The sequence below is a fragment of the Brienomyrus brachyistius genome, chromosome 17 (genome assembly GCF_023856365.1).
Source record: "Brienomyrus brachyistius isolate T26 chromosome 17, BBRACH_0.4, whole genome shotgun sequence".
Classification (NCBI taxonomy): Eukaryota; Metazoa; Chordata; class Actinopteri; order Osteoglossiformes; family Mormyridae; genus Brienomyrus; species Brienomyrus brachyistius.
The window spans coordinates 8,134,413-8,150,093 of record NC_064549.1 but is presented as its reverse complement, the minus strand read 5'-3'; the positions used below and the strand labels follow the sequence as shown (position 1 = coordinate 8,150,093).

The 15,681-nt window shown below is 43.0% G+C and overlaps 1 protein-coding gene across 4 annotated transcripts in view; it reads right to left on the bottom strand.

Annotated features, from left to right (window-relative positions):
* mark4b (MAP/microtubule affinity-regulating kinase 4b) overlaps nt 1-15,681 on the bottom strand; it is a 61,294-nt gene that overhangs the window by 4,318 nt on the left and 41,295 nt on the right. The window contains exons 6-17 of one of the 4 annotated variants that reach the window (XM_048981253.1): nt 9,963-10,033; nt 9,783-9,839; nt 8,675-8,911; nt 7,852-7,971; nt 7,181-7,280; nt 6,697-6,806; nt 6,246-6,429; nt 4,674-4,885; nt 3,953-4,056; nt 3,550-3,828; nt 1,937-2,019; nt 552-596 (exon numbers count right to left, since the gene is read on the bottom strand). In XM_048981253.1, coding sequence (XP_048837210.1) covers nt 552-596; nt 1,937-2,019; nt 3,550-3,828; nt 3,953-4,056; nt 4,674-4,885; nt 6,246-6,429; nt 6,697-6,806; nt 7,181-7,280; nt 7,852-7,971; nt 8,675-8,911; nt 9,783-9,839; nt 9,963-10,033 — 1,602 coding nt within the window. Of the gene's footprint in view, nt 1-551; nt 597-1,936; nt 2,020-3,549; nt 3,829-3,952; nt 4,057-4,673; nt 4,886-6,245; nt 6,433-6,696; nt 6,807-7,180; nt 7,281-7,851; nt 7,972-8,674; nt 8,912-9,782; nt 9,840-9,962; nt 10,034-15,681 lie in introns of all 4 variants that reach the window. The other 3 variants (XM_048981252.1, XM_048981251.1, XM_048981250.1) reach the window with 3 other exon arrangements.

Sequence of the window (15,681 nt, the reverse complement as noted above, 5' to 3'; positions counted from 1 at the left end):
CTAATCTACATTTTAAATGTTGTTCCAGTCTCAGCTGCAACAAAACCATATGTGACTCTGACTGCTTTTTTTAAGACTGACGACTACGCAGGTCTAATTGTCCGTCGTACTGATAATTACATTTAATTGCATTCCACTTAAAAACATGCACATCTCTGGTGAGGTCATTGTAGGACATGGAGCACACATATTATGGATGATTTAGAGATAGTCAAACCAAAGGAATAGAAATGAGCTTCGGACCTCCTGGAGGCGTGAGGTAACAGCGATGCTCACTGAGCCTTCCATGAGAAAACATCCTTTTTTGCTACATGTACTGTTTTAAAGTCACCTTTAAAGAAGTCAAAAATTAAAAACTAAAGAAATTGCTTTGCTCGCTTTTAATAAGTAGTTTGTTTGCTTTTTAATAAAGGTTCCTGGGATCAAAAACGTGTCCTATAAACGAGGAAGGGTGGGGAAAGGAATCTGTGGCATTTTAAGTTCTAGCAGATCTGAAATGCAAAGGGAAATTCAGCCTCCGACCACCAGGAGGTGCTGCAGCAGAGCCTTACCTTGTGACCGGAGATCTGGAGACTCTCTCAGGTTCGTCTGTGACCCTTCAGAGGAAGACAAAGCCTAGTGTTATGAACGAATGGAGGAAGGAAATGGAGAAAATACCCAAGAAACCTGGCAAGTGCACAAAAACAACATCAATTCAGTGCAACGACATAAACCATATGAGCATTCACAAAAAAAGAAAAACATAAAACATGACCAGAAAATAAATAGGGGACAAAAAGGAAGATAAAAAGATCAGTGAGGTTTTCTACCTCTGGACAACATCATTAAGTCGTACCTTTATGTTAAAGTGGTCATGTAGACCAAACCCAGTATTAAAAAACTGTTGACAATGAAGAACCTTTCATGAGGAACAGCAAAGTCCAACTAGATAAACGTTCTTAGAGTCACCAAAGGTCACTGCAGGAGGGCACACCGTGTTGATTGCTGGTTGTGCAATGGTCTCTGACCATGAATGAGGTACTTAAGTAGGTTTACTGCGTCAATAATCCATGCTGACAACTAGCTGCCTGTATTGAAGCCATGGCCCGGTAGCCTTTTGCGAACTTATCTCCCTCGTGACAACACTAGGCAGGCATGGGGGAGGCTACTTGGCTACGTGTCTGGAAATCTTGGCTACGTGTCTGGAACTGAGTAAGCCGGTAGTAGATCTGGGGCCGCACATCGAGATACTAGGTCCGGAGAAGTTAACATGGACATCGTGTAAATTACGCTGGACAATCCTGTGGGAAAATTCGGCTAAAAGACTTGCGTAGAGACAAACAGGTTCCTATATTTTTATAGAGTTAGTTATGAGGTGTCCAGAGAGAGAAAAACATTACATTAAATCCTGAGGCAGTCATGATACATCGAAAAAGCAGGGAAAAAAAATAAAAAAATCAGAATGTCCATTGGAGTTCAAGGCCCAATCAGAGAGTAGCCATTTTACGACACTGTCTCGGACATATTTCAGGAGAACCGGACTCAAGACGGAAGCTTCACTTCCCTTAAGGACTGGCTTCAATAGCACTACCTTTTAACGTAATTGACACTGCAAATAATCCTGTAAACACGCATGATCAAGTCTTCTGGATGTTTTTTTATGTAAAGCATCAAGGTTCTGAATATGTGCGCTAACCCTCACGTGCTGATGGGAATTAACTGCAAGATTCTGGGAATTAACTGAAAGAATGAAGCCTTTGTACCCAGTCAAGTATGTGTAATGCCAGCGGTGACCTCCAGGGGACTCTCTGAGCCATGATCCTGTCAAAAAGCAGGTAGCAGACCGGTAGCAATGAAAATGGGGAATCTGAGTGACAGGCAGCCACACAAGCAGGCAGGCAATCGAGCAGGCAGACAGACAGAGAGAAATAGTTGGAAACACGGGAAGAAAACTTACTAACTGTTTTTGATCCCTGTGGAAGAGTACAGCCCGAGACAGACTTGTTTGAGCTCTGGCGCTTAGAAGGGTCAAGATTGACCCTGGAGTCAAAAGAAAGGAAGAAACAGAGAAGAGAAAGTGCAGAGGAGACAGAGAGGGGAGAGAGGTTGTAGCTGATTGGCAAGGAGAAAAAGGGCAAACAAATAGGAAAAAAAAACATAACACTCAGTCGCCAAGACCGAGGAAAGGGGGGATGCTGAGTTGGGTTCGAGGCCGGAAGTTAATACAGAAAGCAGCCTGAGGACAGTCAGTGCTGAATAAGGGCGGCGTCCACCTTGCATCCGCTCATTCATACCCCATAACCAGCTCTCTGCTTGCCTAAATCTATGCCCAAAGAAAAGATGTGTCACTCTGGTTGTCCATAGGAATGGATGGATTCTAGAGCTGCAGAGAAGACCCCTGCTGGACTCTACACACAGGCACACATAGATATTTCTAGGTCCATCCTTCATTGGGCTCCTTCCATGCACTGATGTGTTCCTTTGTAAATTGTTCTTCATGTTATGATATATATTTTTTTTACATATAGGCTTTAAATTTTCCTTCAAAGAAAGCCTCATAAGAGTGTGGTTATATACAACTTATTAAATTCCTAAGAAATAATTTATATTAATAAATATTAATAAGATACATCAGATCTACAGCATCTACTGGTCATTAAAGAGTTCTTAATGGTTACTTGGTACACATATATTTCAATTGAGCAATTACAGATCCAACAGGACATCAAACCAGATGGACCTCAGTATTGAACACTAATCCTCGCATTCAGTTTCAATCAGGCTGCAATCTTTGTCTGGTTCATTGTAGGACAGTCATTTATTATTTTTAAGCCATTCTTGGCATTGCAGTGCGCTGGAAGATGAACCTAGGTCTCATTCTGAGGTCATGTGCATACTGAAGGATTTATTTAATCACATTTATTTCACTCTGTTCTGAGAAGCATCCAGCTCACTGTTGATAAACAGCAACCACAAAATATGATATATGAACCACTATGGCCAGGAGTGACTTTAATCTGAGTCATGTGCTGTTTTTGTACATTTTTAAATTTTGTGAAACTGAACCGCAGAATTTGATAATTCCGTCGTTCAGAATTCAGATTATTTCAGAAATTCGCACAGTACCCTAATTATTTACTCATAGATAATTTCTCTGTGTGCCTTCCCGCGTTGTTATTGATCTTTTTGGCTGCTTTTGGAACAAATCTAGTAGCTTAGAACAACAGAAGTTTGACGAACGCAGCTGCATTTCAGGGTGAATGGATCCTATAGGCACGGTGAACCCTGTCTGATTATACAGTTACCAATGCTTAGAATTTTTCAGTGTGGCCACAATTAATCAATTTGAGAAAATGAAAATAAAATCCAATTAGCTTTTGCACTCACCATCGTTTTTAATACAGTCTAAATGCTTACCTTTACTGGGAGAGTAGAATTAACAATATAATCCACATTAAAATGCTTTATAGACATTGAAGACGCATCTAATTTAATCTGCGTGTCAGCTGACCCCTGTGGAAACTGGCATGTCGGTTAGTGCGTGTTTCCCAGCTTTGCTCCTCTGCTTACCTGCGCGTGAGCTTGGAGGTCAGTTTACTAAAGAGATTGGAGGTGGCCCGGCTCCTTGCATGGGGCAAAGGGCTCGCGTCATGAGACAGGGTGGGCGAGGTGGGCGGCGCAGCGTGGGCTGGGGGCCGGCGATCCCTCAACTGACCGCCGTGGAAAGTGCTGCGGATGGTCGATCCGCGGGTCAGTCGAGATCGCTCCCCCGAGGAGGATCCCGACGCCCCTGCCCCAGCGATGCTTTGGGTGGAGGGAGAGGCAGGGGGCAGACGGTGGGCCAGGGAGCTAAGGTACAGCATAAGGGGAAAGCGAGAAGGAGAGGTACAGCACTGAGAACACAGCTGAAGAAACATCAGCAATATACCAATGTCCCACTTACCAACATAAAGCTAACGTGTGATTTTCCTACCTGTTCTCTTTGCCGTTTTGTAACAGGGAGTGTCTGTCAGTGCTGGAACGGTCTGTGCACACGTAGGTGTTACGCCGGGTCATCGCACTGGCTGGGATGTTATTCTGGAGCACAGAGGTGGAGCCAAAAACAGAGGTCTAGTCTGAGAGTGGTACTGGGATTCGGGACGATAACATATTGAATTTCAATGCAAAATCTTTTTGTGATTACAGCTGGGTCTGTTTAGAACAGGACCACCAGCAAATTAGTAGCTGAATGGTAACTATGGCATAATCAACCATTCCCCCAATCATCCACTTTCTGTAACTTCTTGTCCTATTCAGAGTTGTGGGGGGTCTGGAGCCTATGGGTACAAGGTAAGGAATAACTAGGGAGGGGGAGTTAACCCATCGCAGGGCACACTCACTCATAAGCACCAAAGGGCAATTTGGTAACTGCATGCTGCTTAACCACAGCATGTTTTTGGACTGTGGGGGTGAAACAGGGGTACATGAAGGAAACCCCATTACAACATGGGCAGAGCATGCAAACTCCACACACATAGAGGAATGGGGGAGATTCGAACCCGGGTCCCAGAGGGCTGAGGCAACAGTGCTAACCTCTGCGCCTCCACCATCTTGCCACCTCTCTTCAAAGGTAAATTCTGCAGTCTAACTGTGAGGCTGCCGTATGCCGTGTCTCATTTTGACATTTAGCCCTAATGGCACACTGCCCCCCTCACCGTGGTGGCGTTAATCTCTTTGCGGCGGTCGGGGATCTCGGACTTGTTGGGGTTGTTGGCGCTGCTGACCATGGGGCTGGACGGCGGGATGCTGCGGCTGCCCACCACGCTACAGCTGGCCTTCCGCGACGGCAGGCGCTCCTCCTTCAGCTCGCCGTCACCCGTGCTCGTCGGACTGCGCTTCGGCTGTGTCACCGGCAGGGAGGGCCCGCCTGCGGACCGCACCATACCGCAAACTTACTGCCGGGAAGCTGCCCTCTCTGTCCCACTAGTGCATCTTAAACAAGACTTACGAGGGCAATGTGTCCGACATGGTTTGTTCTGTTATTGTTACTTGTTACTTTTGTGTTTATTCTGATACCCATGTTTCCCAATTCAGTCCTTCGGGACCCCCAGGCAGTCCAGGTTTCTGCTCCCTCCCAGGCAGTCCACGTTTCTGCTCCCTCCCAGACAGTCCACAATTTTGCTCCCTCCCAACTCCCAGTAGAGCAAAAACGAAGACTATCTTGGTGGGGGGGGGGCTAGGGGTCCTGGAGGACCAGATTGGGAAACACTGATCGAAATGCAGTGATCAATATAATTCACCGAAGTGATCGACAGGGCTTCTATAACATATTAAATATCCCTTATGGAAAACATTCCTCCAAAGTACAACTAAATTTCAAATGGATCCTGATCAGGACAGCAATGGTGCTCAATCTAAGTTTTTAGGTCTCCAACAAAGACTGTATGCACCCTGATGAAGTCAGTGTTCATTCTGAATAAAACACCTGCATTTTAACATCTCATGGCCAATGCATTATTCCAACTAAGATTCAGAACCACAAGGAGACAACAGATGCAATAAGTGAACAATAATGATTACTAAACATAAAACAATGTTTTGAACAATGCAGAATAAATAAACGATGGAAGAGACAAATATGTTCAAGATAACTTGAAAGACATTGTCTGACGCTTCCATAAACAAAATATTTGCAAAACGTAGTTTGGGATTCCTTGGGAAATGAGGAGAACATAATTAACAGAATTATTGGTCATAAAGAACCAGTAGAAATTTTCTAACACAATCTACATGGCAGGATGGTTCTGCAATAAATCCTTTCATCCATTTTTATTGTTGTTTTATTTTATTGAGTGAGTATGTCATGTGCACGATGATGTAAACACATAAAAGTATGTTTAGCAAGAAGAGCCTACATATTGCCTGAGTTCCCAAATCAAATCCTCATTACTCATATTATTTAAAACGGAAATAATTGAAAATGATATTTTTCAATGGATTTCATAAAATAAATGTAATAATAATTGCAACATTGTAACACTATGTATCAAATCTAATAAAAAATTTTGTTTGTATCTTTTTCAAAATGAGCCATGTTACCAAGCCATAAATTCATTTTTGCACTTTCAATCATGTGAACCATTTACCAACGCTCTAGTAAAAGTAAATACAAAAAGCAGGGCACCGTGTAACAGTCACTGACGACCAATCAGAAAGAGGCATCATGCTGACATCACGTCCGCCGTGTCTGTAGATGTGCTCACGTCTGTGCATCTGCTGGTACTTACAGAAGTCGCTGTGCCTCCGCTGCCTGTGGTAGGTGGAGGCGCTGCGCTGCGTTTTGCCGTGTGAAGAGGTGGAGGTAGAAGTAGAGGTGGCTGAGGAGGAGTGCTTGCTGGTGCCATTGGTGATGGTGCTGGGTCTGACCCGAGCTAGCGAGAGACTGCTGCCTGTCCGGGACTCGCTGCTATCCTGCTGAAATCGGCCGGGGAAACATACGATGAGCACACTGCTTCAGTGGGGATGGCTAGTGTCCCGCATATACAAGTAATGGAGTCAGGAACAAAATGGCAGACTGACTACATTATGCGTTGAAATACATACTGACAGTAAAGGGTACAGCAACAATTCAGACTCAAGAGACCAGCAGAACGTTCTGAGCATTGAGATCCGATAGTGACTGACTTACTAAAGGCTCTTTACTGCTCCCTTTGTACCACATTTCTCCAACACACTCACCTCGTTCTTGCGGCCCAGCAGCAGGTAAGTGGCGGTGACATCGTTGTACTTCTGATTGGTCAAAGCGTCCTTGATCTCCTCCCGGGAGTAGCCCATTCCCACCATCACCTCTGAAGAATTGTAACAAGGTGATGAATTGTTTTGTCTCCTCTTCCTGAATATTATACCACCAAAAGCTGAATATAGCAATAGTTTGATAACGGGGGGATTGCGGGGTGCAAATGACACAAAGCTTGTTTAAAGTAAAAGACATGAGGAAGTTAACATGAAAAAGGCAAGAAGAGACATAGGGAGAATCCAAGAGTGGTTAGATAGTTGAACATATGAATTACTGGAGCGCGTCAGAGCAAGCAACAAAATTGCGGGTTAAAGGCTAGAATACTAACTAAGCGCATGAGAAAATTCGATGATGATCGAAAATGAATGGGAAGGGCGGGGTCTAGGCAGGGTCTGGGCGGGGTCTAGGCAGGGTCTGGGCGCTCACCTATTCGGCTGGCGTCGTTGTAGTCTTCTACTGGCTCCACATGGGGCTTCAACTCCTCACCCTCGTACCCAACATTCATCCACTTGTCTTTCATGATTTGCTGGGTAGGGTGACAATTATCACACAGGAAGAGCTGAGAGCAATTCTAACCTGTGCAAGGTTTTCAGCATACACAGAGCCTTAATAATCAAGACGGGCTCCGACCCAGATAGCGGAATCGTTTATTCACTTGGGTTTACAACAGGATCTCTCTCCTATTTCTAATTATATGGCAAATGACTCAGAAATGATGACAAATATGGCTTTATAAGGATTTAACTAAACATCAGCAAGTTGGCACTTTGAGAGCGAATGATGGATGGCTGGGCTTGATTTAAGACTACCACACTGATGAGGGTAACAGTGCTTCATATTTCGGGATCTGGGTCCAGATTACTTCTGGGAAGTTTCTGTGATGAAGGCAAACCAGGATTAGCCAACCTAAATCTGAGGGATATCTCAGACGGATTTCCTCAGTGGTCTGCTTTTCAGTAACTACCTACAAATCAGAACATATCGGAGGACAAGAGCAGAAACTGTCATCTCCAGCAAGAGGCCTGGATTGATGTCAGATCTTGATCCCGGCATGGAGTTCCCCACACCATCTCCTATGCCTGCTTTTTTCCACTCACCTCCAGTGTGCAGCGCTTGGTGGGGTTGAGCACCAGGAACCTGCGCAGGATGCCCTCACAGTCCGTCGACATGTAGAAGGGCACTCGGTACTTCCCCCTCAGCACCCGCTCCCGTAGCTCCTGTGGTGTGACACGTATCTGCATATGTGAACAACTTGCGTGGCCCTCTGGCCTTTCTTCAGCTCTGCCATAATGACAAACAGCTGAGCTTTCAACCTTTTCTGAGGCTGATACACTGAAAACAATACAAGCATGACATTGGTTAAGTCTAGTTTCCTTCTACTAGAAAATTCTTACTTTCTGTCCAAAGTGTATCTGTGCTAAGTGGACTTGGCTCTCAGTCATCCTAGGGGCTAGAGTCCCCGGTGAGGCAGGGGCTAGAGTCCCCGGTGAGGCAGGGGCTAGAGTCCCCGGTGAGGCAGGGGCTAGAGTCCCCTGTGAGGCAGGGGCTAGAGTCCCCTGTGAGGCAGGGGCTAGAGTCCCCGGTGAGGCAGGGGCTAGAGTCCCCTACCAAGAACCCAAAGTCTGGGGTTTTTTTGTGGTATTTTATTATTATTGTTGCTATTATTATATTTATCAAAAATTCATCGTATTTCTAGTTTTTTCTGTGCTTATTTTACTTTCAGCACATGGGAACTCCAGACAAATTCGAAGCCTTGGATTCTTTAAGGTGAATTAAGACCCCATGGTGCTGTTGTCACTTCCAGTTGTAGATATTTGAAAATGCCAGCATACAGTTTCAGGAATTAACTTACAATATTTTCCAGTCTACAAATGTCACAAACCAGGAATTCAGGAACAGCGGCAGGAGAAACAGACTCGCCTTGAGGTTCTGCCCGTCGAAGGGCAGCGAGCCGCTGACCAGCGTGTACAGGATGACCCCCAGGCTCCAGATGTCCACCTCGGGCCCGTCGTACTTCTTGCCCTGGAAGAGTTCGGGGGCAGCGTAGGGGGGGCTGCCGCAGAAAGTGTCAAGCTTGTTACCCAGTGTGAACTCGTTGCTGAAGCCAAAGTCTGCAATCTTTATGTTGGAGTCGGCATCCAGCAGGAGGTTCTCCGCCTGCATCGGCCAATAAAGAGAATGGTTAGAGGTGTGTGGGCGGAGTTATAGGAGCGTAACGACCTTCGGTTTTCCGTGGTCAGGACTGTATGCTGTTTGTTACTGTATATCCTAAACAATAATGTTACAGTTAGCTTCAAGAAGCACAACAAACTGAAATGTCTGAGCATGCTTAGCGAGATGCCAACTTACAGTTGGTCTGTTTATAGACCTGTGTCAATAATAGAGGCACAAGCCTGAATTAGAAAGTTTATAATCTTATTATACTCTTATTTTAGATATTCCAGCATATGGCATCAATGTTGCTGCAAAAGTTGTGCATCCTGGCCAAATACTAAAATATATAGTTTATAAGCATTTATAAGCAGCATATACACGTATGCCTAACATTCTAGCACATTTTAACAGCTTTATATGTGTTATATAATAACAAATATTGTATGATAATGAAAAACATTAAAATTGTACAATTGTATGTTTGTTGTTAATGTATATTAAAGCTGTTAAGGTATGTAATGATGCTAAGGAATACTTAAACGCTGCATAAGCATGTTCTATGAATGCATTATAAAGACATTATGAAGGTCCAGTTAATGTAACCATCACAAAAAAAAACAATACTGGTTTCTTCTTAAAGGGACAGTGTGTGCCCACACATACCAAGCCACTACTGAAAAGCTTCTTGGGTCCTTCACTTCTATGAAAGACAACATTTATTTCTCTGAAATCCTCTTTAAACAGAGCTCATGGTTTCTGTTACGTTCAAGGATTCAAAGTAATCCAGTATATTTGTTCTGCTTATCTTCCTCAGGGCGACGGTGTACTAAAGAAATCATGAACATGCTCGTTTTCACCATGGCAATATACTGACCTTGAGGTCCCTGTGAACAATGTTTTTCTGGTGACAGTAGTGAACAGCAGACACAATCTGTAGAGGACAAACATAGAGGCAGCAGCAGCTTAGTTAAGTGTCATGAAATAACACTGGTACTCTTAACACTGGATTAGTGTAACACATCAGAAGGCTGCAGCCGCGGTCCTCAAGTCTCACCTGCCGGAATTTGGCTCGTGCTTCTTTCTCCTTCATTCTTCCATGTGACACAAGGTAGTCAAAGACCTCACCTGAAGAAACAAGAGAGTTGGGAGAGGAACAGCAAAAATCAATCATTGCATCTGCGCAAATGCTGCAAATTTTAACTATTAAGGCGCTAGTTTGTCCATCTGCCCGCCCATCTATGCTTTTAAGTAACTTGTAAGTTCAGCGTGCATTTTACTCTGACTCAAATTCCCATCCCTGCCTAATTCTCTCAACCTTATTTCTGGGGGCGCTACTGTGGAAATGATTATGAGTGTAACTTCTGGTGAAGCAGCGGAAGTATGCAGCAACTTCTTATGCTTCTGACTGCTAGACACCCGCGGCGGTCCCTTCAAACGCATCTAACATATATAGCGTTACATATATTGCTTTTCAGGGGATTTTTTTTTCTTTCTGTGGCTTTAGCATTGCCTGACATGGCATTATGAAGCTCACTAATGACCAAGCTAAGCTGAACGTGTGGCTGAAACAGCAATGCTATGATCATGCGCCACAAACAAAGAGGGACTGTAGCTGCCGATCTTGGCACACCATCCATCGCCTGCCAGAAGATGAAGAATCGAGACGAAACTGGTTGACGCACCTAAACTTAAAGAGACCATTGAAAACCCTCTATGTATGTTCATGTAATTTTGTTGACAAGAAACCAACGGAGGCAAGATTAATCGCCACTCCCTTTAACAAAACGCTTCCATCCTTGTTGCTGAGGAGACACTAACATGCCTCGTAGCTTTTACCATTTTTTATTGCCTCACTGTCAGTCGATGAAGTAACTAAATAATAGGGATGCGATGGATCAGAAAACTTGCGTTCTCATCGTATCATGGTTACGAATCTGATTCTTTTTTTGGATCAACAAAGATAGAGAAATATAACTTTGCTTTCCTTTTATTACTTAAAGACCCCAAGAACGCTAGAAACACAGAAGTTTGAGTACAGTTGTGTGTTCATGTGTATCTTTTCATTGCAACTCTGCTTTGTATGAAAGTTCACAGAGGACATCCATCATTATATTATTCTGTCATGTTATGGGGATAACCCGACTTTATTTTTCTCGTGATCTCAACGTAACCAAAGCTGTTTTTTTAAGATCACGACTTGTTTTGAGATCGCACGCAAACAGCATTTGTCAAGAGGATGACGAAAGCGGATTCCACTAATAATGCCATAGCTAATGCTATTGAATCCATGCAGTTTTTTCTTATTGCTTCCCACCAAGAAGTTAACCGCCCCCCATGTACTACACACGAGGAGGTGATTCTCCCCCATTGTGAGAAATGAATTTCAAGCCCTGAATGCAAGTCCTCTATGGACTAACATTGAGATTTAGGGAATTATTCCTTTAAAAAGTAACAGCAGCAGTAAAACTGTATTTCATGCTTAAACTTTGCAATTAATCTGTAGTTCACAAGTGTCGAACCATGAGGGGTTTCTGCGCAGACTCCCGTTACACCGGTACTACATTCGTTACTGTATGTGGCCACTTTTTCATGCCATCCTCCCATCCATCAACCATAAAAGGCAGAGGTATGACAACATTGACGTGTTTCAGAGTTGACAGGCTTTGTGACCACATATCGATTTCTTATTTTTTCACTATTGATCAAAAATACCAATGCAGTTCAGTGGTGCAACAAAGTGGAAGTCATGCCCCCAATTCATGCAAGGTATCTTGGGAGCAAGTAATAAGGTGGATACGCGATGACTGGGTGTTTCTCAATATGCGTAATTGACCGTACTTGTGTTCTTGCGTGCCTGTTTCATGTCATCTCCCATTGCTGAAGATCAGTTCCTATACCTAACAGAAGGTACGGGAAAAATCCCTGGATGTTGTTCTTGCCTCGCCCCAAATATCATGGATACATGGGAGGCATCCTCACCAAATGAGACCAATCCCACGATTCATGCAAGTTAGCAAGACTGGTCTTGCCAAGACCACAAGTACGATCTTCACATTCTTGGTATTGAGAAGCAACCACTGACAGGTAGTCACTAAGCAATCGAACAAGAGATTACTTGAGAGATGAGACCACGGTCTTTATTTATGACTTTATTTCCCTCATTTTTTAATGTTTTCACCTACAGTGTGAGAGATTACATCTATCAGTGACTCTAGGAAATTCCTACAAAAATAGTTGTGTGTTTTCAGCACGATAACTGATTTGTTGTAAATAAATTCAGTGCATCTATCTGTGACCTGTGTACCACGGTTTCCATTTTTTTGGATGAACTGTTACACCCCTACAGCTCAGGAAAGAGTATGAGGCATGGGGCACCTTAAATGGGATGCCAAGAAGGCTCTTGTCAAAAAAGAGTAGTCCCCCGTATCCATGGATGATGTGTTCCAAAACCTACCACAATAATAGTGAAACATCCGCAGACCTCGTATATAACATGATTTTTGTAAACATACTTATGATAAAGTTTAATCGATAAATTATGCACAGTAACATTACCAACATGAAATATAGTAATTATACAGTACATTATACATCATTGCACAGTACTGTACTTACTCTCCAATGAAAGGGATTCTGACATTGTAGCCTAATTCTCAAGAGACGATGGAATGATGAGAAAAAAATACATCAAGGGTTGACAGCGCAATAAAAAAATCATACTTTTTATACATGTTTTATACAAGGGTGGGTATGGGGGACAAAGGGAGGGGCGACATGTACTGGGTGTGACTGGGCTGGCGGATTTCACAATCTTACAGCGTGTGCTCATTTGGCGAGCGGTTTGGAACTTATTAACTATTTATTTCTGGAATTTCCTGTTTTTAGGCTACGTTTAACTGCGAATAATGACTATGGTGGTCCCACTGTATGCAACACTTTAGACCTGTATCACATGCCTAAATCCCCATCTTTGAGGTGCAACTGCCATGTTCCAATATTGCACAATTTCAGATTCCAGCACCAATGGCAAAGTGTGTTTGCTTATGTCCTTGAACTGGAATAGAATTTATTTCTCAGGAGTACTTTTTTTTTCTACAGTATTTATGTAAGCCTGATGGTGTATGTGTGTGTGTGTTTGTGTCTGAGTGTGTGTGTGTAAGGGGTAGAGAGAGCGAAAAAGGTGCTTCATTAAAAAAATTGAGGGAAGGGTTAGGCTGACAGGAGACAGACAGGGAAAAGAATTAAAAAAAGTCTTCTGAATGAGACACAGACATGGTATGGCAATATGAGAATGTGCATTAGAGTGGGCATGAGAGAGAAGAGTATCGAGTTTGTTTATGTGCATACCTGTCTTCTTACATATGAACCCTCTGTAATAATGTGGAACACCGACAACACAGAAGCATATGGAATAGAGGCTGACCTGGAGGTGCATTTTTCAGGCGTTGAGAGAGTGATCTGTTTAACTGTCCATCAATGTACATGTCACGAAGCGTTTTAAAAGAGAGTAATCAGCGGGGCATTTTCTTAGCTCTGGTAGGTGATGCTAGAGATAGACCCTGCAGTATGACCTTAGACCAATGGCGATCCATGAGTTAAATGAAGGACAGAAATGTGCCAGGAGGAAAAATTTAACCCAGTCAAGCTGGAAGCAGCCAACAGACCTCAAAGCTCGATGCCTGATCAGTGACACAGATGTATGTGCAAGTCAGTGAAAGCCAGTGGTGTGTTACTGTGTGTTCTGAAATGTGTATGTGTGTGTGGGAGATAGAGCCAAAGTGAGAGAGAGAGAGAGAGAGAGAGTTTGTCTACGCCTCAGGCTGTAGGCAACAGCATCAGATACAAAGACGACGGATGCCGTCACACGCAGACCTTTTGAAGAGTATCTTATGAGCAAATGGGAGGGACACTTAAGAGAAGGAACAGATGAAAGAATATTAATAAAGTTGGCAACGGTTCAGTGCACATTAAAATGTTTACTGGAGTGCGTGTACCAAATACCTACACTGGATATTTTTGGCACTAATGACTAAAACATGGATGAAAGGAAGGAGAGGCCAAACACAAACAACTATTATAGATAAACCAAATATAGTCAGAAGAACAATTACTGATGGTGCGTCAACCTGGTACCAAACCACCTTCAGACATTTACAGGCAGGTCCTGGGTTAAGAACATCCAGCTTAGGGACAGCTCAGGCTTACAAGCAGACTGCCATAGGATGGTTTGTAATAATGAATGAACGCGTTACTCTGTGACACTCGTGAAAACATTGCAAGGCTTCAGCAGATTGTCGGCTTTAGGTACAGTACCGTAACATTTGTAGTTATTTTAATATTCCATTATAATTATGTAACGTATTATGGTTTTGACTTACCTACAAATTTGACTTAAAGGCCGAGTTAGGAAATGGATCTGAATTGTAAACTGGGGACTGACTGCATTATTAAAAATGAGCATATTTAACCAAACAGGACATGTTAGGTTTGCACTGAGAATGAGATATTTGACGTACATTTGGAAAATTTAAAAAAAAAAAAATTCTACTGATTTGTTTACTATTCATACAGTGAGCGTTAAATGATTTGATTGGCAACAAGAAGAATTTGATTTGTTTTTCACCAATCAAGACATACATCGAGAAATACAGGTAACCAGTAATTTGGAAATGAATATGATCTTAGCGGTGTTTCGTATCTGTTTCATTATGGATTTTCTTAGCATGTACATTAATTAACAAATAGCAACATTTTTCAACATATTAGTAAAAAAATCTGTAATATGACTCTTGGATGCCAATTGAGAAACCAAAGTGCAGTACTGAGTTCTTGTAATTAAAGCCAGCCTACTTCCTGCACACTTGTAATCAGGTATAACTCCTTGATGTTTAAAGATTAACTTCTGTTAGTCACCAGCTGAAATACACTTGCATCATTTGTTATTTTATCATACTGTAATTGTTCTCCTGCCAGGAAATACAACTGTAAGTGGAGGAGGAGTTTAAATATGAACAGCCATGCGTTAAATATTTTCAGACAATAATTCTAACAGCAGTTCCCCAGCAATGCTACAATGAAGTGTTGAATGCAAAAGCACAATTATATTCAATACAGCAATCCACTTATACAAAAATGTCTATCCAGGCAGCCTGAGAGAGTTTTGCTGTGGGAGTGTTTGCCCATTTATCCAGCAGAGCATTTGTGAGGTCAAGCGCTGATGTTGGCCGTGAAGGCCTGGCTCACAATCTCCATTCTAGTTCATCCCAAAGGTGTTTGATGGGGTTGAGGTCAGGGCTCTGCGACGCCAGTCAAGTTCTTCCACACCAAACTCACCCAACCATGTTTTTATGGACCTTGCTTTGTACACTGGGGCACAGTCATGCTGAACTGTTCCCGCAATGTTTTACGCATGGAATTGTCCAAAATATTCCCACAGACACACTCCAAAATCTTGTGAAAGCCTTCAAAAAAAGAGTGGCAGCTGTTATAGCTGCAAAGGGGGGGGGGGGGGGGGGGGCAACTCCATATTAACGCCTAAAGACTTAGAATGCAATGTTATAAAATTTCCTGTGGGTGTAATAGCCAGGGGTCCCTATAGTCTATGGCTGCAGTATTTTGCAGTTTCAGTTGGTGTAAGTTTACAACGCGCAGCACCAGGTTGTTGTGTGTTGGACTATAAGTTGTACCACCACACCACCAATGTCTTTTTATATTGTTTATCCACAATATCTTCTTTTTAGAAAGAGCTTGTGGCTACTGAGCTGTCGCTTTCT